The sequence below is a fragment of the Electrophorus electricus genome, chromosome 3 (genome assembly GCF_041902795.1).
Source record: "Electrophorus electricus isolate QZ-2024a chromosome 3, ASM4190279v1, whole genome shotgun sequence".
In the NCBI taxonomy this organism is placed as follows: Eukaryota; Metazoa; Chordata; class Actinopteri; order Gymnotiformes; family Gymnotidae; genus Electrophorus; species Electrophorus electricus.
In genome coordinates, this window is record NC_137499.1 from 13,053,709 (window position 1) to 13,079,976 (window position 26,268).

Below are 26,268 nucleotides of genomic sequence, written 5' to 3' on the forward strand. Positions count from 1 at the left end.
TGGGTTTGTTACCTAGTGACAGTTGTGCTGCACAATATTAAATAATTTGATTCCAATAAAACTTGTCCGTGCTTAGACAGTGCTGAATAGGGCTTTGCATGCAAATTCCCTCTTAAAGCTGAACTCTCATCTTTACAAGCTGAATTTTCAGTCTGAGTCATACATACCATCCCTCTCTGTCCACAATGAAACATTTGACTTGAATTATTTGCTAATGCTTAATTTATTGAGTATATTTTATTTGAGAAGGTCAAGAGAAAATGACTCATAGGAACTCTGAAATGGCTCAGAAAAAGTTCTCAATTTGATGTTCTAGTTGTAGTTTGTTCTTCTAATTGAGATTGGAAGACTCATGGAGGCTAGCTGAGAGCCTTCCTCCGTATATAAAATCTCCCAACATCCCTAGGCATTTTTCCACATCCCTAAATTCTTATTGGTGGACTTTCCCTTTCGCATCACTTCATAGAGTATCTGCTCGGTTTGGGTCAGACCACTGAAACATTTTGTTCCTGAGAGGATTATTTATGTATTCCCATGTTTTCCATGTACTTCCATGATATTCAGTGGAAACCTGCCACACATAACAGATCCACCACCATTCTTCACAGTGTCCAGTAAGTTCTTATCTGCATGGTCTGATTTTTATATCAAAGCCATGCCACTTATTATTTTGCCTGAACGCTCTATTCCTGCCATATTCCTGCCACATGGAAGTTTAAGGGTCACAGTGGGATCAATGAGAACAGTGGGATCCGTGGGATCAATGGGATAAGTGGGAACAGTGGGATCAGTGGGAGTGGTGGGATCAGTGGGAACGCCTTGATCTTCCTCGCAATCTTTTTGTTTTCTCCTCCGGGAAGCTGTTTGAAACCTGTAAGTACAGAGAGATTTATTGTCTTAAAAGTGAAATTATTGTCAGAGTTATTGAAGATGGGACTTCTAAGTTATTGTCTTAAAAGTGAAGATGGGACATTTCAGGTGTCAAATTAGTTAGTGCCTGATTAATTTAGGTCATCACCTTTTTGTCTTCTTTCTCATTTCTTTAATTTTCTTCATACTGATGCATTCTGAATGTCACCCACTGTTTATATCTATCAAAGAGGAAGTCATGGAAGACATACTGAATTCTGAATACTTAAAGAATATATGCATGAATAATTAAAGAAGAGTGCTTTAATGATATGAATGTATACATGAATGATTAAAGAAGAGTGCTTTAATGATATGCATGTATACATGACCGATTAAAGAAGAGTGCTTTAATGATATGCATGTGTACATGAATGATTAAAGAAGAGTGCTTTAATGATATGCATGTATACATGACCGATTAAAGAAGAGTGCTTTAATGATATGCATGTATACATGAATGATTAAAGAAGAGTGCTTTAATGACATGCATGTATGTGACTTATATGTCAAATCTATGTCAATTGGGTTTTGTTTATGTGAATATCTAAGGTAGGGGTTTGGAAAATATATGTTAATGTTTAAGAAGGATTTATTTTACCGAGCTATATTGTTTTCCTCATATCTTCATTGGAATATTAAACTTATAACAATGTTTGGAAACTACCATTGTAGTAAAACTATACGTTGGGCTCTCTCCCCTACAAGACTGGCCTGAAAGATATTATTCATTTATTCAAAATTTCCTGATTTTGTTAGTTTTTTGTTTTTTGTTTTTTACAATGCTAGTTTTTTTCTTCTGGTTTTGCTCGCAGAATTATCAACATTTTTATTAACTTTCTTTGTGCAAATGAACTCCTTGGTCTTTTTCAAGGTTGTATACAATGAGTAACTGAATGTCAGAGGCAGTATAATGCAGCCACATACAAAGACACAACCTGACAACGTGAAATGACGTAGCCGTGCATGTTTAATTCACGTCACACCTGTATCACATTATTTATGTCAGTAGTTTAAACAGGCAAAAATGTCCATTTCATAAGCATGAACAGGTATTGCTGAGAGAGACAGGCGCCACCTGTTGGCCATTGTGCAAAATAATTTTGGGATGGTTCGTTAGTTGGCCTTGTTATTGAAACTAATCACAGACAGACTTGGGTGTAACATAAACACATAGCCCTAACACACACACACACACACACACACACACACACACACACACACACACACACACACACTACAGTGTGGCAGGATACTGTGGTAGTTGCCATGACCACAGTGTTAATTACTCTGTCCTGCTCCACTCATGACTCAGTTCAGGTAATTCTGGCTGGTTATCCGTTCCCATTATTGCCTATGCGTTTATTCCTCTGACTCCCAGCCTGGCGTGCATTGTAACCTGCTTGCCTGCTTCTTGGTCTAAGGAGGTAAGCGAGTTGCCATAACCACAGTCTTCATGTCCCTGTCCTGTCACTCCATAGAGCTCACGTGTCTTACCCTCATTGCCCCTATCTACAGTGTGTGTATACCTTTTCAGAACCTCTGCAAAGTCATATAGCATATGGAAATATGGCCCATATAGTAGAGATTTGACATGGATCAATAAAATAATTAAAAAACAATGAGCATCCAGAGCAATGTTATGGAACGTGTCATTTTTTAATAGAGAAGGAAAACAGCGGTCTAGTGTGCTTTCATTAGAAAATTATCCACTGCTTGCTTACATGTGCCCCAGGGTACAGTGATGTTATGACAACCAATGCGGATCAAATGTGTGTTGTCAGTCTGCTGGTTTGTTAGTTGTTTTGCTTTCCTTTCCAGCACTCTCAGAACTGTACATATCTCTACTTTGATAAGAACAGCAACATCAAACTAAGCAGACGGACATCGCTTACATTACATTACTGTAAAATCAAAAAGTAGTCTTGGCGCTGGGAAAAAGAGCGAGGCTCCCTGACGGGTTGAATGTGTCAGAGCGGGGCCAGCCAGTTGACCACAGGGGGCGCTGAAGAGCGCCTCCACTACCGTGTCTGGATTAGTTTGAGCTGCCTGGGCCACCGTACAGTTGTGGCGCAAGTCTCGTGATGGTAGGCGTCAAAATGTCAACACCGTGAGCGGAAAGCGGCTACAGGGGCCGAGCAGCTAGCATGAGTCCTGAAGCAGCCACAGCGCACAAATGTCGCGTTTTCTCTGACTTATAAGGTAATACATGTTGTAATTGAGGGGAAATTAATAATATTAGCGAAGTAAGACTTGTTTGTTAAATAAGTAGCTAGCTAATCTTCAAGATCACCTCGCTAGTTACTCGGGTATCGAAAAGAACTAGTGGCTAGTCCTATGCCTTTATAATCGTCTTCGCTTGTTTATTTTCTCATTACCCACAGAATTCGTTGCTAACTGCAGTTCGCCTAACCTTGTGTGTGGTTTGTAATGTGGATTAAGCCAGAAGAGGACGGTTTACGTTCCGTCCTGATGGCTCGTTTCACGCCTTTTTAAACGAAGTTTACGCGTATTCCGGTCGTTTTAAACGGAGCACGCACTCTGACTAGGCGTACGATGCCTGTCATCACGCCACTACGAAGCGTTCAGTACTGCAGCAGAAGTGCAGCGGCTTGGTCAACTCTCCAGCTGTGTTCTGTCGGATGAAAGCGCTTCCACACTTAGTGGTGACAGCAGCTGTTCTGTATCTTTACTCTCCCAGGATGTCTGCTACCAGGATGTCTGCTACCAGGATGTCTGCTACCAGGGGCAGTCAAGCCACTCTTGTCCACAGCCTAGCCACGCTGTTACGCAACGACGGTAAACCTCTGTTCTCCCGCTTCATTTCCACATCCATTGTGTCTGGTTCGCACCACATTTCGATCTTCTCTTAGGGGACAGCGTTCTGGATGGTTCGAGCGTGCTCACTCTTCACGCGGGCTGCGTCCAACATCTCACGCGCCTCTTTGAGCAGTACCTGCTGAGCCGCGCGCACCAGCACGGCTTTCTCGCGCTGCCGTCCCATCCGGCGGACACCGCCTCTCTGCTGCAGGTGCAGTTCATCTTCGACATGCTCCAGAAGACCCTGGCGCTCAAGGTAGAGGCAGGCTTTGGGTTAACACCTGTGGGTTATTATTTATAAATGTAATCAAACTCTTGAGTCTCGTTCAAATCAGCAAATGTACCATTATGTTTATAGCTTTTGCACTGTCTTGCGAAACCTTGATTAAGATGTGGTGTTGTTTCCGAGGGCCTCCAGATGGCGCTGTTGTCAGTGTTGATTTTATGTCTACAGCTTGTCAGTCCGCCTGGTTCAAGCTTGCAGTCTGTTGTGAAAATCTTCCCCTTTAAGTCGCTAAAGCACTTAGAAGTAAGCTATCTTCGACTTTTACAATTAAATTGTACAGATTATTATTTTTTAAATAAAAAATTCCATATCGTCTACCTGCCAAGTTCTCATTTGCAACCACTCAATGCTCACATCATTTGATCATATTTAACATTTGTTTGTGCTAAAATGTCTTCCCCATGTGCCTCTGATGGCTGGCTGCGGTCTATGGGAGTCTAGCTGAAACGGATTCCCCCCGGCTGCCTGGAGGGATTGCGTGGTGTCTACTCTCAGCTGGAGGTCTTCACCTGCTCCAAGAGCCTCACCACTCTAAAGGTATCACATTCTGAAAATAACACAGAGATGAACAGTTTTGTGCAGATGTGCAAATGATCTGTATGGTCTGTGTGTGTGTGTGTGTGTGTGTGTGTGTCTGTGTGTGCTGTGTAACAGGAGCTGCTGTCACACTGTGGTGGAGATCTCAGCTCTGCCTTACCCTGGTTAGAGCTTCATACCCTCAACTTCAGTTATAACTCTATTTCTTCTCTCGACGAGTCCCTGGTAAGCTGTGCACACTGCGCTGATGCATGCGAGCTACATTAACAAAGCAGGTTTCTTTTATCTATCGATTACAATGTCCCTGTTTAATTCTGCAATTGATCCTTTTTTTCCAGAGTTTGTTGAATGTTCTGAAGTCACTTGACTTAAGCCACAACAGAATCCGGGACTGCGCTGAGTTCCTGATGGTAAGCTAGTTTTCACCTGAAATTCCACTCCCAGGACACTGTTTTAGACATGGAACACAGTAGCGCTTATGATGACATCTTCTCGGTGTGTAGCCTCTGAGTGAGCTACAGCACCTGAACCTCGCCTACAACAACCTGCAGAGGGTGCCACAGCTGGGCCAGGATTCCAGGGCCAAGCTGATCACTCTGGTACTGAGGAACAACGAACTGGAAACCATTAATGGTGAGAATGCATTGCCTATTGTTAGTGGTGGCGGGTGAGATCCAAAGCGTCCGCCTGCCGACGCCAGTGAGCGTGGCCGTTTAAAACCAGCAGTGTCTCTGGGCTAGACGTCAAAATCCTATTGAGTGTGTTTTTCATCCATTACTCAGGAGGTTGTTAGTAAGTCAGGCCAGGCGCTGTGTTTGAGGCAGGCCTGCTGTTACTGCCGGATGGCTTCAGTCTGAAAGGGGGAAGTAAGTGGGGTGTCTGCGAGGTCTTTGGTCTTTTGTAGCAGGCTACGTCTCTCAAAGTCCAGCCATTATTTGGCCTCATCTGTTGCTGTTGGCACCGCGTTGTATGGAATTCCACATTGCGGGTTCCCTGTTGCTTTTGAGGATGAATGGAGTGTGTCTGTGTCTGTGGTCTGTACCGGGCTTTAGCAGTGATATCTTCAGGCATTCTTTTGTGTGTGCATGTGCTCTGTACTGGGTTATAGCAGATGGGATTTATTATGCCCTAGAATGACTTTGGTTGCTGGTTTATTATTGTGTGTGTGTGTGTGTGTGTGTGTGTGTGTGTGTGTGTGTGTGTGTGTGTGTGTGTGTGTGTGTGTGTGTGTGTGTGTGTTCAATTCAGCCTTAAATGTCATCATACATAAGCACAGGTGTGTAAAATGTAGGCCAAGGGAATATGACTTACCAGCCTTAGGTGTAAACATAAAAAATACAGCAGGTCTAGTTGTAAACGTCTCTTCCGGAGATTCCCATGAGCCTCTGCTTCATGAGGGAACATGACTGTTTAAAACGCAGGTGTTTTGTACTTTTTGTTCAGTTCTTTTTAACCTCAATAGACCTCACTACTGGACTTCTGTCAGTCTTGTGTGTGTGTGTGTGTGTGTGCGCGCGTGCTCATTTTGCTGGTTAACATCTGCTGATGTATGTGTAGGCATGGAGCAGCTTTCTTCTCTCCAGCATCTAGATCTGGCCTACAACCTCCTGATGGAACACCTTAATCTCACCCCTCTGTCTGGACTGCACAACCTCCAGATGGTGCGACACAGCTCACTGCTGCCTCACTCTGACCAGTAACTGTATCACACGCACACTGCTTCTGTCGTTTACGCCGTGTTCACACATATGCTGTTATATACGGCCTACGTGCTTAACACCCTGCCCTGCTGTGTCAGCTGCCTTTCAGTGAAGAGTCTGTCATGCAGATTGCAGACTAGTTTTTACAGCTTCAGTCTAGTTTATATAGTTTGTCTAGTTTTTAAAGGTTCACCCTAGTATTTTAACATGTTTGTTTTTTGTCTTTTGTAGTTAATTTTAGAAGGAAATCCTTTGTACTTCCAAAAAACACATCGAACCTCAACTGTCTGCCACCTTTCACCACGAGCTGCTGCCCAAGGAGTGAGTTACTCTGCGTGTGTGTGCGCGTGCCTGGGTGTGTGCGTGCATGCATGTGTGTTGTTTTAATATTGAATATATCCACAGTGGATTCAGAAAGTGTTCAACCCACTTTATATTTTTTTACAATAGTACTGTTATGGATTTGATTTGACTTATAATGGATGTAATTTCTTTTTACCCGTCAAACTACATTTAATTACACATAATGAGAGTTTATGAAAAATCAAAACCTGAAATCTCTTATTCCCAGAAGTATTCTGACCCTTTCTTCGGTACTCTGTAGAAGCACTATTGGCAGGGATCACAGCTGCAGGTCTTCCTGGATACGTCTCAACAAGCAGTGTACCTGATTTGGGCAGGTTATCCCATTCTTTTTTTCACGTGACCAAAGTCCAGGGTTCTCCCGTCTCTGCCCAGGACTCTCTGAGTTCTTCTAGAATAACTGTGGGCTTCTTTCTTAACTTTTTGTCCTGGTTCTCAAGTCAGCCTCCTCTAGAAAGGTTCATGGTTGTTCAGGGCTATTTCTAGTGTCTGGGGACACTCTGAGCCTGTAGTATCATTCTCTACCCTTCCCCTCGCCACTGACTGAGATTCACAGACAGTTCCCTGGACCTCACCGCTTGGTTTTTGCCTCGAAAATGCAGTGTAAATTCCGAGCTTGTACACACCAATTGTCCAATCGATTCAGTGTTAAAGGTGGACCCCACCATGTTCTAGAAACAACTTTATTGTTAACAAAAGCAAACGGGTTGGACCTGACCACAATCCCGAGTGTCCCTGCAGAGGGTCTGAATGCTTTGTGAAGAAGAGATCTCAGTTTTTGATTTTTAAATACATTTTCAAAACTCCCTAAGATATTCTGTTATGGGTTATTAATGGAAAAAAATGCCAATTGTATCCACTCAGAATCAAGTCCACAAAGAAAGTGTGTAAGCAAAGGAGTCTGAATGCCCTCTGAATCCACTATGCGTTAATTGCCACTCGTTTCTTTACACACACTCACTGCTTCATGGTGTGGCGAATAGCAATGCTCGTGTGCTACAAGGCACCGCAGTCTCGCTCGTACTGCTGATGACACTACCAGTGGGATTGCTGGTAACATAGGAGTCGATGTGTACTAAACCAGTCCTGTTTCTTCACGTCCTGCAGCTTCAGCTGGACGGTTCGTCGCTGTCGCCCACCGAGCTCGCGGTGAGCACTGTGCTTTTGTTGTCCTTATTGAAAGTTTGAGGTTTGTTTTCTTATGCATGGCCGAGAATCAGCCCGCATGGCTGTAGGCATCAACACAGACCTAATACGATCCAGTTGAGGAAAACGAACCCTAAATGGCCTTAGAAAACGCACGTGGTGGTTTAAATACAGCAACTCTGACCTGGGAACAGCCGGTCTGCATGGCTGTAGTTTTGCTTAGAAGTGAGCGTGAGGTGGGTTGAGATTAGGACTAAGGAGCCTATTTTGTATGTGATTCTGAAGGCTGTGCCAAAGCAGAAGATGGGTCAGACATGCCAGACACGCCAAGTTGCTATGGCACCTGAGCAGATGGTGCAGGACGCATCGAGTGGAGGCGGGGACATGAGCGACAGTCTGTCCGTCAGTGAATCCGGAGCGGGCCGGATCCACAGGAGGAAGTCCAAGGTGAGGCAGCATGGTGGAAACACAGTGCATGGCTCCTGTCTATCTTCTGCATCTCACCGATCCAGAACCTGACCGGCTTCTGCGTCTCACTGATCCACTGTGTTCCGGATCTTTAAATTGATACAGTATGTTCCAGAGATGTAAGATCTGAGATTGAGAGTTCAACCACACTGTCTTGTCTGTTTGTGGACAGGTAAAGGTGAGGACAGCTAGCATTTCCGAGCCCAGTGACACAGACCACGAACCCCGACAGACAGCTTTGCAGGGTGGGTGTGGAAGGTGTGACCACTGTTCCTCTATTGTGATTGGATGCTTGTGCTTCCTGGAAATGTCCTTTTGCACTCTGTCAAAGACATCCTAGACATCGTCCTGCACCACCAGAAGGACATTGAGAGGATGGACAGCTTCCGTGAGCAGATGGGTGAAGACTGGCTGAGATTTCAGCACCATCTGGACGGCACGCAGGACCCCACCCCCGCGTCCACACCCAGGACCGAGGGGGCCGCGGCACAGGTGACTGCCCACGGCTGCCACGCCCCCTTCGCGCCCGAGCCCACGAGTGCCCCCCAGCCACCGCGGCCTCAAGCCCTCCCTGCTCCGCTGCTCTCTTCCGAGCCCAAGGGAGGAGAGGAACTGCAGAGCTCAGACCAGCTGGACACTGAGTCTACCCTGCAGTGGTCGGGCCACAGTCCCCTGAGCACTGAGTCTACCCTGGAGATGAGCACAGGCGAGCCCCAGGCTTCGGGGAAGGCCTGCGCTCTCTCAGCTCCTCCAGATGAGGAGGAGGACCTCGGAGGTGTGTCTGACTCCTCATTGTAATCATTTTTTTTTGGTTCCATTTTGGGTGTGTCAAAGAATTAGTTGAACATGTTTCTTTCCATACTCTTAAGCCAATAAGTTTAATTTAAAGAAGTCATGGTGAAATGTTCATGTTAATCATCCTTATTGTTTGTTACTGGACACCAAAAAATCTGTAATTCTACAAAGATATCTTGTGTACACAATTGCTGTAGTTCTGCACCAGTGAGTTTGTGACAGGCATGTGCATCCTGTGTCTGCTCCCCCAGTGGACCTGTGCAGGCCCATGCTGGTCCAGGTGCTCTCCGAGGCCGAGGAGACAGACGGGGTCACACCGCTTTTCCTGCGCGTCCGCCAGGGTCACGTGCAGGAGGTAGATGTGCAACAGGGACGTGTACGGACCCAGTTGGAGCTGGCCTGCCTGCGGAACGTCGCCGTCTCCCAGGCCACCTGGATAGAGAAGGTCAGAGCCCAGAGGCCTCGTCCACGGGCCGGGGTCTGTCCAATAGGCTGCCTCGCCATTTACGCCGCGTGTCAACGCTTCATCCTTTAAAACCTCACTTTCTTTTTTTCGACTTCCTCAGTTCATTTCAAAGCAGGAAGTGCATCAGGAAATGCTGATGTAGTGTGTTAATGTGTTCTCTCTCTCTCTCTCACACCCCCCCCTTCAGGAGAAGGAGAGATCTCACCCAGCTCTCGAGTTGCACTTTAACTACATAAACCGCTCGCGGAAGAAGAGGCGCTACATCGTGCTGGACGATGACCCTCAGTGCGCCGTGCAGGTTCTGAACTACTTCTTCCACAACATGGAAAAGGGTTCTGTTCTGGGTCTTCTGTTGTAATATAGATAAAATATCCCAAAATTCATAGTCATGAAAAGTAAAAAATTAGAAAATGGTCTGGAATTTCTCCATGAGAGAAAGCTCGAGAGCCTTGGTGCACATGGACGTTATCACTTCAGCATGAGTATAAATAATGATGAAAATAATTTTTTTAAAAACGTGTAATAATGACAATCATGAGCGTAACATTAAGCTTTCCTTTGTCTGAGGATGGTTGGAGCATGTTAAAAAGCACAACGGTACTCTGTATAGGCAGACAGTGCATTTATTTCTAGTCCCAGTGTGAGCAACGAGAAGGCGATGGACTCTTTAGCCTCTTCGCTAAGGACGGCTGATGCGTACCTCCCCTCAGGCTCTGGCCGAGGTCCTATCCAGTGTGGTAGCGGAGAACATGCAGCAGGCGATGGAGGGGAGGAACCGTGGCGTGCGTCTGCAGTGCCTGAGGTGCCGCGCTGAGGTCCCCCAGCTGGAAGCCGGGCGCCTGGCAGAAGCACTGCGTGACCCGCCTGCCTACCAGGCGCGTCCGGGAGAGACCGGAGGGGAAGGACACACTCCAGGTAAGACGCACGGTTCAGTCTACCCCCGCACAACCCTGCAGGCACGGACTGTCCTCCTTAAGCATTCCAGGAACCAATACAAACATGTTTACTCTCTAGAGTTACAGCAGAGCACGAATTAGTGTCTGCAATGTCTGAGCAACCACTGTCAGTGTTTTGTTTGTTTGTTTGTTTTTTGGTCTTGAAGTGCAAAATCCCCCCCCCCCCTGCTTTTGTTAACACCCAGAAACAGTGAGAGGCACGTTTGTAAGAGGTTGTATCTTCTTTCTGTTGCATGTAGCTACAACACAGCCAGGCACATGAAAGATACAAACCCCAGGTTTCCTGCAGATGAGCCGGCGAGTGTCTTGTTGGAACATGCTGACTGCTGTTAGGGAACGTTCCGAGTGCAACATTGAGGGGAGGGTTTGTGGTGCAGGGTCAGGTAGTGCTACACACAGACCAGTGCCTTACCAACGCTACTGTAACCATCCACTTTGAGTGCTTTTTCACAGCAGTGTGTGTATGGTATCTCTTCTCTGTGGGTGCTTGTGTGCATAATCCCAGGTGTGGAGCGTGGGTCCATGTCCTGCACTCACTGCACTCACCAGTAAACGTGCTTCGACACGCATGCGGGGGATTCTTGAGGCATTTACTCAGCTGTGCTATGCCTGTTTGTTTGGTCTCCAGCTGGTGGTTTTGGCCAAACGCATACCTTTTCCTGGATGGGGGCGGGGCTGAGTGAGGCTGTTTGTTATTGGAACATCGGAGGCACGCATGCCTAACGGAGGCAGAGCCCCGCCCCCTGCGGAGAGCCCCATCCCCGGCCGCACGGCGAAATCCCCCAGCTCTGTTATCACTGCTTTTCATCTTGTTTTGATCTCTGAATGTTCAACCTAATTTCTGACACATTTGGCTGACTTACCATATGGGGTTTTCAAAGTGCATAGGCTTGGATAGAACTTCAGTACTAAATCTTCAGTAGTTAGACAAGTTAGCTGAGCATTCATGTTTTGTGCCATCCTCAGGTGACATCGTTTACTGTCCAGAATGCAACAGTGATCACGTGGTCCAGCTGGCGGGTCAAGCTGCCCCGTCCACCAGCACACCTGTCTACTGTGATGCTGTCCAGAACCGCAACAGGTGCTTTAACTTTGATGACATCGACACATCTGTTCGCCTTCAGCTGCCCTTCAAGGTAACCTAACGGTTTGGGGGTTTTTTTCTATGCTTTCCTTGTGCTATGTTGTTCTCTTTAAAGTGTTTTAAAATCTGCTTGACCATACTCCCTTCTCAGAGCCAGAGCCTGGATGCATCTCTGCTGGCCAGTGGCAGTCCCCTGCATGTGACCCAGGACTCTGAGTTCTCCACAGTTCAAGAGGGGGTCACGGACACCTTCCTCACCGCCCACAGCTCGCTCTCCAACCTTGCAACCAATCACAGCGAGGCCTGGTTCGACCAGCCAATCGGCTTTCACTCTGCTGACATCCAAGCGCAGGCGGACCCAGAAGTGACCGAGGATGAGCTGGAAGGAAGTGGCACTGGCTCCAAGGAGCATCCGAAGCCCTGGGCTCCACACGCACGAGGGCCCGGTGGGTTCTGCGAAACGTAATAGCCACGCGTATCAGCAAATGTCAGGCCTGAGCATTACTGACTCTAAAGGGTTACTAAGCCCAGATTAGTACTGAGTTCTGCTGGAACAATCAGCCGACACGCAGCCTCTGGGAAACTCACCGACTTCACTATCATCTCCTGCCATGTCTCGGTGCGGTCAGATCCCAGTGCCTGGCAGCTTTTCAAGGCTCTCTTAGCGTTACCAAGAAACCAAATGAAATACAAAAGTGAAGCCTCTGTCATTTCCACCCTGAGCCGGACTGCAAGGAGGCGGGTTTGTTTAACCTTTGCAGGCCGACAGCACGCTGCTCTGGTTTAGGGAGGACGGAGCACACAGTCATTTGAGCTCAGTCCTCACTGTGAGCGATTATGTGAGCGATTAGCCACAATTATGAGAAGAGGGTTGTGTTGTCATTGTGTTATCATCCTTTATTTCAGTCATCACAGCACACTGCAAGTAAAATGATCATGAAGATTTTAGTGTAATGGGCCTGTGCATCTGTATACACGGCCAGTGTTACACAGATACCATGACAAAAATGCCTCATTTGGTTTTGCGTGGTTTTTCATCTCTTGCTCGCTCGTTCAGTTACTTTCACTAATCTTGCGTTTCAGCACCCTTTGACCTGATGTCCGAAGATTTTGAGGCTGTGGACCACCGGTTGAAACTCTTCCTGGATGTGGAAGTGTTCGAGGGAGAGGAAGAGATTCACTGTTTCCTGAAGGTGAGGAGACGAGCCATGAGTTCTTCTCAACATCAGCGTATTGTGGTACGCTGCTGGTTCTCTGTTTACATGGCCGTATTTGCTCTACCGTGACCTCATGCACTGTAAGGAAGAGCGTGTGAACCCCTCTGTGGTCCAGTATGGGTTTCCCCCCCCCCGGTCACTACCTTCGTGCTCCTCAGCCCTCTCCTGAGCACTCGCTGCTGGGACAGGGCTATCTACACCACCCCCACCCCCCAAGCCAGTTATCCAGAGGACGTGGCACATGACCTCCACGGCAGGAGGGCGAGTTTTCCTCCAGCTGCTCCACTCCTCCCTCAGATGGCTCTCCCTGGCACCCTGGGTGTTTTTTAAAGCTATTCAAATACACCACTTTATCCTAAATGTCTTTTAAAGGGTCACGGAGCCTCACTATTTTTCCATCCATGCACTGTCAACAGAAATGCACTTTAATGTGGAAAAGTGTTCTAGTTCATCCCTCAGATGCTTAAAAACTGAACGCATGCAGTGTTCCCAGGGCGCATTGTAAGTGAACAGGTCAGTCCATCTGTGTGTGGTACTAGGAACCGGCAGGTTCTTCATCCAGCTTCTCTTGTTTCCAGATGTCCATCGTGAAGTTCGGAGACCCTGTGGAGTTCCCGGCTCTCATGGTGGTGTCTGACCAGCACATCTACATCCTGGAAATGACTTCACAGTCAGAGTAAGCCTCGGACCCTCTGCCGGGCGACCAGAATGTGTCGGATGTGTGAACAGAGAGTATGACCAAGTGAAGTGTATGGCAAGTATGTTTGGCCAACGAACATTAGACCAAACGGGACAGTGGACACGTCGTCCTCTGAACCCGTTACAGACAGCAAAATGGGTTTACAGGGCCTGCAGATGAAGGCCAGACATCTGAAATGTCGGGCCATGTAATTCACCAAAGCAGATTTTTTGCTTGGTCAGCGGGTCAAAGGGTGCGATTTCCCCCAGTCCGGCTGCTTCCACCTCGCCGTTTTCGGGTGCTGTCGGTCTGCGTCTCAGATTTGTTCATAGACAGTGTTGGCCTCATGGTTCAGTAACAGGTTCGGATGACATGTTTGTCTGTCGTGAGTATTTTTCTGTTTTCCACTTTCCTGTGCTCACTCTTACGTCGTGGTTTTGTGATGCTGTCTGAATCATGGCATCAAATGTGTACCTGCCCTCCATTGCACAAATGAGAAATACAAAAGTATTCCAAAGAAATTCATCAATAACTAAGCATGTCTGTGCTTCAGGTGTCAAGTGAGCGTAGACTTTGAGTTTGTACAAAAACATGCTCTGTCTCACTTTTTAATGAAGTGAGAAACACATTGTGTTGTTAGGGGTGTCCCAGAGAGTTCTAGTTTCCAGTAATCACAGACTAAATGTTCTGGTTCATAAGTGTTTGAAAACTATTGTTTAAAGCCCTTTGAAGCTGCTAAGCCATCGCTAATGCATCGTCATGTGTTCCTCGACACCTACGTCTCGTAGGATCATGGAATACAGACAACAGAAGGCGTTAATCCCCACCTGTGTGGTGTTACGTAACCAGCTTTCTTCTTGCTGCAGTTCTAGAAATACTGCCGTGCTTCAAAACTACTTTTAGTACCAGTAAATATATCTCTAGTCATTTCACGTACAGTCTCCTGCGTTTGTACGTTGCGTTGTTACAGATTGTCTCAGGTGTCTGAACCTTCGCTCTCTTGCCCTGTGTGTCCAAAGAGGCCAGCCCTCAGACTGGCTCCGAAAGAGGGCCCACCACCGTCTGCGTGAGCTGACCTATCTGGAGGTGGGCCTCGGATCCCAGACCATCCACATGGAGTTCGATGAGGGCGGAGCCGCCTACACGCTGCTGGTTCGTGACAGCGTGCGTTGCAGACGCTTCTACGGTCGCCTGACAGGCAAGCACCAGCTCGCACGCGCACACACAACAACCGCACGGTCCACACGAACGCCACGGGCCTGGCATGTGTACAAGTGATGTCCCTTCCTCACGCTTTATTCATTATCATGTCACTGCCTGTAAAACGTTTAAAAGTTAAAGAATGAAGCTTAATTATCAATGAGGTGGTTTAATGTTTTAAGCTCTGGGAGGTGCACTGTGTTTTTGTGCTGCACGAATCTTCAGATTGCCATGACATCTCATCATGGCCGCACGTGTTTCTGCATCTCCAAGGTTGAGTCTGTGTCTGTCGTATTACTTTAACTGTCACAGTGTGATAAGTGACCAGTAAATGTCAAACACAGAAAGGTTAGCTAGTCTATGCTGTCAGCGTTGAAGTTGCTGCCCTGCGTTATCTGAACCTTCAGGTCCATTCATAGGAGTGTACTTTACAGCATGGGGGACACCCCTGATATGATGTCTTTGCTGATGTTGTGAACTGTAGCTACCAGCTCAAATGCTGTACAGTAGTACTCTGTACTACACAGCATGTCGGTGGTGAACGTGGAGACCTGCAGTACTCGGCATGTTGGTGCTGAGCGTGGAGATCTGCAGTACTCAGCATGTCTGTGCTGAGCATAGTCACCAAGGTCCAGGAGTGTCCCTGAGACTTCCTGACTTCCCATCTCAGTTTCCAACTGTCCTGCATCTGCTACTTCTACACCTGTTAAACACATCACAACTGAGTGTAACTACCGTGATGCACAGCCAGGATTCATTTACTTTTTACACTTGCGTAAAATAAAACTGACTGTTTAATTTTGAAATAAAGAATTTTATTTACATAGTGGGCAGTACATGCTTGACTGCATTATGAGATTTATGTTGAGGGTTTATTTAAAGGTGGTCTTTAAATGTACTAGCCCTGTAAAAGGTTCTTTGTATCTAGATATACCATGTCAACGTTACTGTTTTAATCCCAGCGAGTACTGGTTCATACCTCACAACAGAACGGAACCACCTCCAGTACTGCGCTACGTATCTTCCGATTCACTGTGTTCACCTGGAACAACTGAGTGTGTAAATTTATCCTTATTAATGCTTTCATGAGAAGGAGTGGTATGAAATTACAGGATTACATGAAGCTGAGTGTTATAGACAAGGCACAGTTTGTCGGGTTCAGCTGGCATTGTGATTGGCCTAACAAACAGTGGTGTTCTCTTATTGGTGTGTAGGGATACGGCCTCCCTCACAAGCTAAAGTTTATCGTGTGTGAGTGAACGCAGGGGAGAAACCGTGTTTGTTTAGTTCTGCCGGACAGCTGTGAAAATATTTGTCCGAGGGGAGAACTGAAGGATCCGTTTACCATAACAAAGCCCGTTTCTCAGGCTGCGGCCGCAGCCGAGTGTGCCGGAGCACCCTTGGCCCATCTGGAGCGCCAGCCGCCGCCACAGGCCCGCATGGGAACAGCGCTGGCCTTGGCTGGCTCAGCTAGGGTTCCGCCGCACCGTAAAGCTGTTCCCTCTTTGTACCAGACCGACAGTGACTCGGCAGTTTTCTGCCCCACCACCACGTGCGACTGAATTCCTTTAAACTACATTGAAATGAAAGCAAATCTAATCTAACTGTATCTTTCTGCGCAGAATGCAGAGTGGTATTGTTCGTTGCCGTCAAAGGCACGTCTGGTGCCCGTTTCCGAAGAGGAAAGGGACCCGCAAATGTTTCTCTGTCGCCATGTCTGGAAGGACCCGCAGACGGTGCGGTTTGATGTGGGCTTGGCGTGCTGGCCAATTAGCTGCGAGGCTTTTGGGCAGGTGTGAAGTTTCAGTAGAGGGTGTTGCACCCCTGACGTTCTCGACACTCCTACCATCCATCAGGCAGAACCTTTCTGGTCCTTTAAAACCTGACCTGACCATGGAAGACATTTTAACGACTGCAAATCTCATTTTGCTTGGCACCAGCAACTCCCTGCAACAGCCACATTACCTGAGATCAAAGTGTGCCTCCAAAAAAATAAGCAAGTCCAGAGTGTTCCTTGCAGAACCTCTGTGCTTTGAGCAGGGCTGCCAGGCCTCTGTCTCAGGCCTGCCTCACACGGGTGGCACCAGGAATGCCAGAAGCCTCATTCCAGCCTTCCCCCCACCCCCCCTCACCTGTGCAGACTTGCTGCTCTGCATCGGTGGTCAGACTGCGTTTTGCATGGGGATTGTTTCAGGAGTGTGAAAGTGAGACGCTTACAGGTTTGATGTTGCACAAACCAGAAGCCAGCACAAAAGATTCTTTCGTGCTCCAGGTCTGTTTAACCGCAGGGAGACAGAGCCTACCCGAAGTGGTCACGGCCCATTTCCTGAAACTGTATTCGGGAATATCAGATTCTTCAGTCTACAATGTGGCCATTTTCCACCACCTACCAGCAGGTAGACTCATGTGCAGGAGAGTGTGACCCCTTCTTGTCACCTCTATTGTCAGGGACCTGCGTGCTCCGAAAACCAGTACAACGAGAGATCCGTTAGCTTTTTTGTGTTTTTGACAAAACCGTGATGTTATTGCAGATTTTGCCACATCGTCCTACCCCCCCCCCCCCCCAGTATGGTTTGTTTGGGGATGACTATGTTGTGGACCACTCTGTACAAAAGTACTTTGATTGCAGACAATATGGTGGAGACTAATGGTGGGGACTATTTGACTAATCTCTCAAAGTCTTAATGAAGGAATAAATCTGAACATACTGTGTACCAGTTGTAAGCTTTTCCTCTAAGGATATATAAGCCCTAGAAGAAATAATATTTTACTAAATAAATAAAGACAATTTGATCCTAAATTCAGCAGATAAGAAATGATAGCTTACATGTAAGCCCTCCTGGATATCCAAATAACTCTTACCTTTTATGAACTTCAAACAATGTAACCTACATCAGCAGTTTGGCTCACAGAGCTAAAGTGAGATGTAATGGGGCAGTGGGCAGTAGGGAATTCGTTGAGGGGGTCTGGAATTTGCCTTCATCAATAATACGCTTTATTCTTGTAAAGGAATAACCAGGGAATTGGCCCCAAAGTCTGACAGCAAGCTGAGGGGCATCTCAACCACACGACTGAACCCCAAACATCATCTCTGGTATGTAGAACACATTCCTATTGCTCTCTCTCTCTCTCTCTCTCTGTCTCTCTCTCTGTCTCTCTCTCTCTGTCTGTCTGTCTGTCTGTGAGTGTGAAAGAGAATGAGTTGATTAAAAACGCATCTCTGTCATTTGCTATATGGCTTGGTGGAGCCACACAGATGAAGATCGTCCAGCTCTGTGGGACAACTCTGTTCTTCTAAACTGGCCCCAGCCCTGCTCTCTTCTGCTGCAGATCTACGTGTCTCCTGCTCATTCAGTCTTTCGGTTCTGTTAAGACGCCAGTCTCCATTCTTGGAGACTTGTTCATACCTTTAACTGCAGCTATGTGGGGGTTTTCTCTGTTGGTTTTGGCACATTATTTCAGGCATTTCATTATTTTCTGGTAAATCCAGCCATCATGCCTCTCTCTCTCTCTCTCTCTCTCTCTCTCTCTCTCTCTCTCTCTCTGTCTCTCTCTGTCTCTCTCTCTCTCTCTCTCTCTCTCTCTCTCTGTCTGTGTCTGTCTGTCTGTCTGTCTGTCTGTGAGTGTGAAAGAGAATGAGTTGATTAAAAACGCATCTCTGTCATTTGCTATATGGCTTGGTGGAGCCACACAGATGAAGATCGTCCAGCTCTGTGTGACAACTCTGTTCTTCTAAACTGGCCCCAGCCCTGCTCTCTTCTGCTGCAGATCTACGTGTCTCCTGCTCATTCAGTCTTTCGGTTCTGTTAAGACGCCAGTCTCCATTCTTGGAGACTTGTTCATACCTTTAACTGCAGCTATGTGGGGGTTTTCTCTGTTGGTTTTGGCACATTATTTCAGGCATTCAGGCATTTCATTATTTTCTGGTAAATCCAGCCATCATGCCTCTCTCTCTTTCTCTCTGTGTGTGTGTGTGTGTGTGTGTGTGTGTGTGTGTGTGTGACAGGCCACTGGTGTGTGACGGCAGTGAAATGGCAGCTGAGGAAGTCACTCATCCCCCATTTCTCTATCTGCTGGCCTTCCTCCAGCGAGGTGAGTGTTTACTCCACTGAGGAGTTGGCACGCCTCCGGCAGCATCTGAGCTGGAGACACGACAGCAAAGAATGTGGGCGGAGCTGCTGCAGCATGCAGTCACTCGCCCGGAACACGCAGGGCACCTCAGCCCAGGGACGGCCCGTAGAATCTCCTTTCCCGTAGTCTTGAAGGCTGAACAGCCGATTTAACCAGTTCCCCGCCACCTCGGCTGCGGCTCCGGTTGCAGCGGTGCAGTGATTCCTGACCTGGCCTTACACCCCCCTCCATGGCCGTGGGAACGGCCCGCTGGAGCAGAGCACCGCCGGCCTGCTCGGCGGCGGTGTCGCGTGACATGCTGGTGTGATTTCTTTGGAAGGAGACTCGCAGCCCGGACGGAGAGAGAGGGTCGCGGTAAACACAGAGCTCTGTCTGCACCGTCCTCCCAGGGCATGCTCAGTGTGAGCGGCCTGCTCGGCTTTCAAGTGCCCCAATACCCTGCTGACACCCCCCGCCCATTGGGGGAGACCGGGGCAGGCCGCAGGTGCATTAAGGAGGTGCTCTCTCTCTCTCTTTTTCTCTCCATCCCCCCCCCCCCCCCCCCCCCCCCCCGTTGCGCCAGGACCTGTAATGGGGGGGGACTTTTAACACAAAATGTTTAACATTTCTTGTCTGTTTCAGGATAATTTTTTTTAGAAAGACCTATTATTTCACAGCATAAAGGTTGAGCTGATTAAAGAACTGATTTGCAATTTTTTTTAAACAACTAAACGTAAAGTACGTTTACAACCGACGTAAGGCACAGGATCCACCCGCACTACCTACACACATACTTTAGCCTGTGTTAACATACACACATTCATATTTGATCCCTTGTACTCACAACACGCATACATTAACTGTACATATCGTGCATAACACATATTTGTTAGCATATACACACAGTACACAACACACATGCATTAGCCTGTACACACAGTGCATAATGTATGCAGTCACGTACAGATAAGGTCTTTGTTTGCACTTGTTGGTCCCAGATGACTCTTTGACCTCTGTGACTGTGCTGGCCACTCGCGAGATGCTGTGCCTCCTCGATGAAGACCACCAATGGAGCAAGAGGCAGTCTGAGCTTCCGGCCAATGAGGAGGGCCAGACCAACAGCACACGGGTCACGGTTCGTGAAGTCCAGCCAATCAGCTGCGTCAGCTCCATCCACCTGTCCTCGTCTGATCCATGCCAGGTGGACATTAAACTCTATGATGAGGTGTGTGTGCGCATGTATCTCAAAGACAAAATGTCCCTGACTTGGCTCAGACTATAACTCGGGTTAGGGCAGATAATGGAAAACTCGAAGAATGCTAATGTCAGATTGTCGTGTGTGTGTGTGTGTGTGTGTGTGTGAGACAGATGGCTAAGGAGGAGAGGACATGGCCTTTAAGGACTGAGGCTAGTCAGGAGATTGAGTCTTTAGTGGCCTGGGTCCGAACCCAGTGGGAGGCCATGTTTGGCGTCAAACTTCTCACAGCTATCCAGTAGCAACGCTCCACTCGCCTCAGGGACCGTCTCTTCGTTCGTTTGTCCCTGTCCGCACAAGTTTCCTGGAAATGTCCACGTCGGCCGCATGTTTTCCGGTAATGCTGGGGCCATTGGCATAGCAGCCCTGCTGGTGCCCCAGCTCTGCAATGCAAGGCACCGTAAGCATCAGGTGATAATGTGTCCACGTCACAGTGGCTGCGTTGTACGTGAGGGGGTCGGGGGGCCTTCTCCGGTCTCTCAGGGTTGGGTATCCTCTGCATTCATCACTCTTGAAGGATTTCACTGTAATCTGCTAAAATTTGAAAGCCATAGTCGTGTGTGCACTGTTCTGAACACAATCTGGGATTGTTGCAATATAATGAGAGACACGATTCCTCACTAGTTTCAGTGGGTTGTTCATTGGCCTCTCTTTTGTTTAGTTGGTTGTTTACCTACACACACACACACACACAAACACACACACTTTTTCCTATGATTTCCTATGTGTACAGATGCACGCAACTCTACACTCATGACCTGTGAAAGTAGAGCTTCATCCCTTTGTCAGTGTTTGAGAAATACGCCCCTGAATATTTGCAAATGTGTTGCTAAAAATGTTGAAATGAAATTGCACATATATCACTGGCACAAAGCTCTGCTGTCACATCTAAAATGGAGCCTTAAGTGTCTAAATATTTTTGTTTTGTTTTTATGAATGCAAGAATGTGTCCTAAAAATGTTTTTTCATTGTGTTAAAATAACTGATTTGTGTAGGCCTATTTATGACAAACCGCTGTCCTGGCCTTTTTCAAGGGAATCGCGAAGATATTTGTTTTTATTTTTGCTATTGAAATAAACATTGTGTATCTTGATGGATCTAGTGTGTAGCTCTTTTGCACAGATATTGCAGCCTCAGCCGTGTGTGCTCGGATGACCGTGCGAGGCAAGTGGGGCAGTGAAGGAGGTCACAAGCCAGGCCTTGCTCTTCACTTCACATTTTTACGGTCCTGGTGCTTGGGCATTATCCAGCCTGGCTTCCCTGTCGTAAAATCAGTTCCCTTTAGGCCTTAGAAACATTGTGGTTTTATCTTGTTTTACGACACTGGTTTCTTTTGAGTGGCATTTGAAATTGAAGATGTTCATGTGTAATGTGTTGCTGAAATCTGATATGTCTGATCGTCTTTGCGGGAGGAGTGGGTGATCTTCCCCAAACAAAAACATATTATGATCTTTTTGACAACCAATCATGATCCATGATCTGAATCCCCCCCAATTTTGAAATGTACTGTCAAGCATCTCCAGATTCGAAACAGTCTGAGTTATGTTTACCATTTAAAACAGAATACTGCATTAAAGACCCTGTTTTCAGAATGCTAATTCAAACCTGAGTTAAACTTTATTTTAAATATTAAAGCTGTATTTAGCAGTCAATATCACACAACCATTAAATAAGATTTTTCAAATTTTGTTATAAAATGAATGCTAAAAAATGAGACGCACCGCCACACATGAATGGTCTTAGGATGCCTCACTGTTACCATGACACAGGACTCATGGTGGCACTCATCTTTTCTTTTCTGGACAATCATTTTTCCAGATGTCCAAAACAGTCTGAAAGTGGCTTCATTAGATAAAATAACTTTACCCCAGTCCTCTGCAGTCCAATCCCTACACTTCCTGCAGAATGCCAGTCTGTCCTTGATGTGCATCTGGGAGAGATGTGGCTTTATAGCTGCCCTTGACACCAAGCCATCCTCCAAACTACTTTTGCCTCAATGTGCGTGCATATGCAATTTGGTGATGAACAATGCATATTCCAGCATGACAGCGCACCATGTCACAAGGCAAAAGTGATAACCCAGTGGCTCGGTGAACAAAACCTTGAAATTTTGGTTCCATGGTCAGGAAACTCCCCAGATCTCAATCCAAATGAGAACCTGTGGTCAATCCTCAAAAAGAGGGTGGACCAATAAGAACAGAAACTGATCAACACCAAGCACTGATTAAGCAAGAATGGGTTGCCTTCCTCAAGATTTTGCCCAAAAGCTGATATACAGCTTGCCAATGCGAATTGTAGAAGTCTTAAAAAAGAATGGTCAACACTGTAAATATTAAGTCTTTGCTTAAACCGGATGCATTTGTCAATAAAAAGTTAAAAACTTATGAAATGCTTATAATTATATTTCACTATACCATATTAACATCTGACAAAAAATAGAGGCAGCAAACTTTGTGAAAACCAAAATTTGTCAGTCTAAAAACTTTTGGCCATGACTGTAAATTGTGCGTGTCTTTGTTCAGTCGTTTCATGATATAAAGCCCACCCCTACTCTGCTGTGTCTGATCATCTCTGCTGTTTTCATTTATGGCATGTATTATTGCATATGTTAATCTTCATTAAAAGTAGAATAGTACACAGTAGAAGAAGTAGAAGAAAAACAGTAGAAGAACTGCTGAGCTGGTGTAAGGTCAACAACCTGTATCTGAATGTTGACAAGACGAAAGAAATGGTTGTTGACTTCAGGGGAGCAAGGCGAGATCACTCCCCGCTTGCCATCAACGGCTCCTCAGTGGAGATCGTCAAGAACATCAAGTTCCTTGGTGTTCACATAGCGGAGAACCTCACCCGGACCCTGTTCCATCACCAAGAGAGCCCAGCAATGTCTTTACTTCCTTCGGCAGCTGAGGGAAGCCCATCTCCCATCACCCATCCTCACTACCTTCTACAGAGGTATTGTAGAGAGCATCCTGAGCAGCTGCATTATTACCTGGTTTGGGAACTGCACTGCCTTTGACCGCAAGACCCTCCAAAGAATAGTGAGAACAGCTGAGAAGATCATTGGGCTCTCTCTTCCCTCCATCACGAACATCTACATAACACGCTGCACCTGGAAAGCCACCAACATTGTGAAAGACCCCACACACCCCTCACACGCACCTCCAGACTGGTCACCCTTTTGCCATCTGGAAGAAGGTACCGCAGCATCCAGTTCTGCACCCCCAGACTGTGCAACAGCTTCTTCCCAGAAACCATTAGACTCCTGAACTCTGGCTAACTCCAATTCCAATTCGGATTCCAAAATGGGCACTTCTATACATGCTTATAGACAGTCACACACACACATACATACATACATACATACATATCTATACACACACTCACACATTGTTTTGCATCGGACTAGTGCTGAAGTCAAACCTCACACAAATAAACTATGCACTCCTGTTGCAGTCTTGCACATTATCCTACTTGCTGCTAGAGTACTGTACTAAACCAGCACTGTACTCTGAACTGTTCTGGCTGCTACCGGTGACTGCTATGTTCAGGGTAGCATGTCATTGATTCGCTTTACAACTCGCTTTACATATGCCCAGTACTGTGTACTGTACTAAATTGCACTGTCTACTCATTTTGTATTTTGTATTTGTCCTGTCCTGTATTTATTATTGTTTATTTAATGACATTTTGCACTATATTGGACTGTTTGCACTTGTGTAGCATGTTGTCTGTTGCACTGTTGTTTTTATGTTGCACCATGGTCCTGGAGGAACATTGTCTCGTTTTTGTTGTGTACTTGTATATAGCTGAAATGACAATAAAACCTCTTGAACTTGAACTTAAAAAGATATCCCTATGAATCTTGCTTATATCTGTAAGAGCAAGACTCCCAATATATCATTCTTTACACACAGGGAGGGGTAAACTAGGTAATGGTTAAAATAGCATTCTGCTTAGTGTCATGCATAACAATATTACTCAAATGAGTGCAAAATAACAATGTTTTGTGACTAACTATTAACTAAGTACAACACCATTATTCTTCAAGCGATCTCCCATGTTGCTGTTTGAATGCCTGAGGTCTCAATCCTAGCCCTAACCCTAATCCTAACCCTAACCCTAACCCTAGCCCTAGCCCTAATCCTAACCCTAACCCTAGCCCTAACCCTAGCCCTAACCCTAATTCTAACCCTAATCCTAACCCTAGCCCTAATCCTAACCCTAATCCTAACCCTAACCCTAACCCTAACCCTAATCCTAATCCTAACCCTAACCCTAGCCCTAATCCTAACCCTAATCCTAACCCTAACCCTAATCCTAACCCTAGCCCTAATCCTAACCCTAACCCTAACCCTAACCCTAGCCCTAATCCTAACCCTAACCCTAGCCCTAACCCTAACCCTAATCCTAACCCTAGCCCTAATCCTAACCCTAACCCTAGCCCTAACCCTAACCCTAACCCTAGCCCTAATCCTAACCCTAATCCTAACCCTAACCCTAACCCTAGCCCTAATCCTAACCCTAATCCTAATCCTAGCCCTAACCCCAACCTAAACCCCATAGTCATCACTCTCTTTATGCACAAAAGTTGACCTGCTAAAAAAAAAATCTCATCCTAGAACAGACCATTACATATTAGGTTAGAAATTCCATTGCTTTTTATTATATCACTGGAATGTAAGATGTGATTGGATATTTGTTTTCTCTGTGTAAGATAAATGTCAAAAATGATTACTTACTTATTTTGCGAGAAACAGCTGTGAGTGTGTGCTTTTATATAGATTATGTCCTTTATTTAGTAAAGTCCTTACAGTACTCTGGGAGTTTTATGAATATTAATGGTAAAGTTAATGTTAACCTGTCCTGTGGACAGGGAAAAGGTAACCAGGGTGCTTACAGTAGACTACTCTCAACTCTGTAAAACATTTGACATTGGCCATAAGTGAGGATATTGACTATAATGTGTAATTAGATAAATATAAACTTTTTGTGTTTGGCTTGGGGTCCTGTTGGTTGGTGTTCAGATTGGTATGGGTTTATTGGGGTTTGACTGAGGACCTGTTGGCTGGGGTTCAATGGTATGGGTTTTTTAAATGACAAATTTGTCATTTATTTTAAACCATATGAAAGCCACAGTACTCTTTACATAAACAATTTATACAATAATGTCTTCAGTGATTGTATCCATTTGTTCCACACTGAGACAAAACACAGGCACTAGTTCCCTCCTGACACTCATTAGAAACCCAGCAATAAAGGTGTGGAGCTCCAGTCTAGCCGCCGGCTTCTAACAAGTCTGACATCACGTGTCAGTTTCTAAAAACATTCATACACTGCCTGCTTTGTTTTCTATCACTGTGGTGAATCGGTTGGGGCTAGGCTAAGGTCCTTGGGCTCAGGTCTGGGTGAGATCTGTGCTGTCCACTTAAGACCACTTTCACTGTTTTGCAATTAAAGTCAGTTACGATTTCTGCTGATTGGTTGCATAAGAATTTACATTAAAAGGTATAAACCACTGAGAAGGTAGAAACAGTTTCATAATTTGAGATTATGAATTTTCTTAATGTTTAACACCAAGAGCCAGTTTTGCACACCAAGAATAATACTAAGACTTGACTAAAAAGTTTGAAGATTTTCCTTTAGCACTGGCATTTAGTCTCAGACTAGGCTTAATTCATCTCTAGGAATCCATAATCACCACCATCCATAAATGTTTGAATCTGCTGGATATCCAATGTTTTTAACCTTTCCAGATTGCAATAAATTTGGCATTACATTAAACAGTATATATAATATCTTTTACTAGTGTATGTTTGCACTGTTGCAGTTTTTCCAAAGACATATCGCTAATTTAAATGCATTCAAAAATAATTTCAGTCAGTTTCTCTTGTGGAAATATATCTGATGTAACAGCATAGTAATGAGTGCAGCAGAAAAGGGGTTAAATGAAATAGCTGGCATCCAGCTAAATTTATGTTACTGTACCAATATAACCTGTTCGTTTGTGGTGGTGGTGGTGTTGCTGTGTGTATGTGTGTGTGTGGGGGGGGAGATCTGTACATTACATTGCTGCTACTAAAGAAATATTGCACTAATAAATATACAAAATTGTTTCAACTGATACAAGTAAAGGGAAAGAAGTCGTTCATGTGAAATGAATGATTGTAGCCTCTTGGTTCTGCAGCCCACTGTGCTAAGGGAAAAGTGTTAAATACGACCCTAAATATGATTCTAAAGGGGAATACTACTGCGTGTGCGGTGTTAAATATGATCCTAA

The 26,268-nt window shown here is 45.9% G+C and overlaps 1 protein-coding gene across 2 annotated transcripts; it reads left to right on the forward strand.

Annotated features, from left to right (window-relative positions):
- The first annotated feature begins 2,958 nt into the window (after positions 1-2,958).
- Positions 2,959-21,084, forward strand: stk11ip (serine/threonine kinase 11 interacting protein). Of its 2 annotated transcripts, XM_035526497.2 has the most exons (26): positions 2,960-3,111; positions 3,611-3,708; positions 3,783-3,985; positions 4,184-4,258; positions 4,457-4,552; positions 4,670-4,777; positions 4,891-4,962; positions 5,056-5,185; positions 6,110-6,213; positions 6,484-6,573; positions 7,723-7,764; positions 8,047-8,208; positions 8,402-8,474; positions 8,561-9,004; positions 9,276-9,469; positions 9,678-9,788; positions 10,201-10,405; positions 11,413-11,582; positions 11,682-11,976; positions 12,614-12,723; positions 13,326-13,423; positions 14,446-14,624; positions 17,636-17,720; positions 18,633-18,718; positions 19,735-19,961; positions 20,105-21,084. In XM_035526497.2, exons 2-26 carry the CDS (start codon positions 3,612-3,614, stop codon positions 20,231-20,233), a joined length of 3,585 nt encoding a protein of 1,194 aa, XP_035382390.1. In that variant the 5' UTR covers positions 2,960-3,111; position 3,611; the 3' UTR covers positions 20,234-21,084. The 2 variants fall into 2 exon arrangements, with proteins under 2 accessions (XP_035382395.1, XP_035382390.1); XM_035526502.2 differs by lacking the exon at positions 7,723-7,764 and having other exon boundaries at positions 2,959-3,111.
- The last annotated feature ends 5,184 nt before the right edge of the window (positions 21,085-26,268 follow it).

What these genes read in the sequence shown, in the direction of transcription:
- stk11ip (XM_035526497.2), top strand. Translation starts at nt 3,612, where the DNA reads ATGTCTGCTACCAGGATGTCTGCTACCAGGATGTCTGCTACCAGGGGC. An exon ending in AGAAGACCCTGGCGCTCAAG is followed by an intron (nt 3,986 to 4,183) that starts GTAGAGGCAGGC and finishes TTATGTCTACAG; the next exon opens with CTTGTCAGTCCGCCTGGTTC. An exon ending in CGAACTGGAAACCATTAATG is followed by an intron (nt 5,186 to 6,109) that starts GTGAGAATGCAT and finishes ATGTATGTGTAG; the next exon opens with GCATGGAGCAGCTTTCTTCT.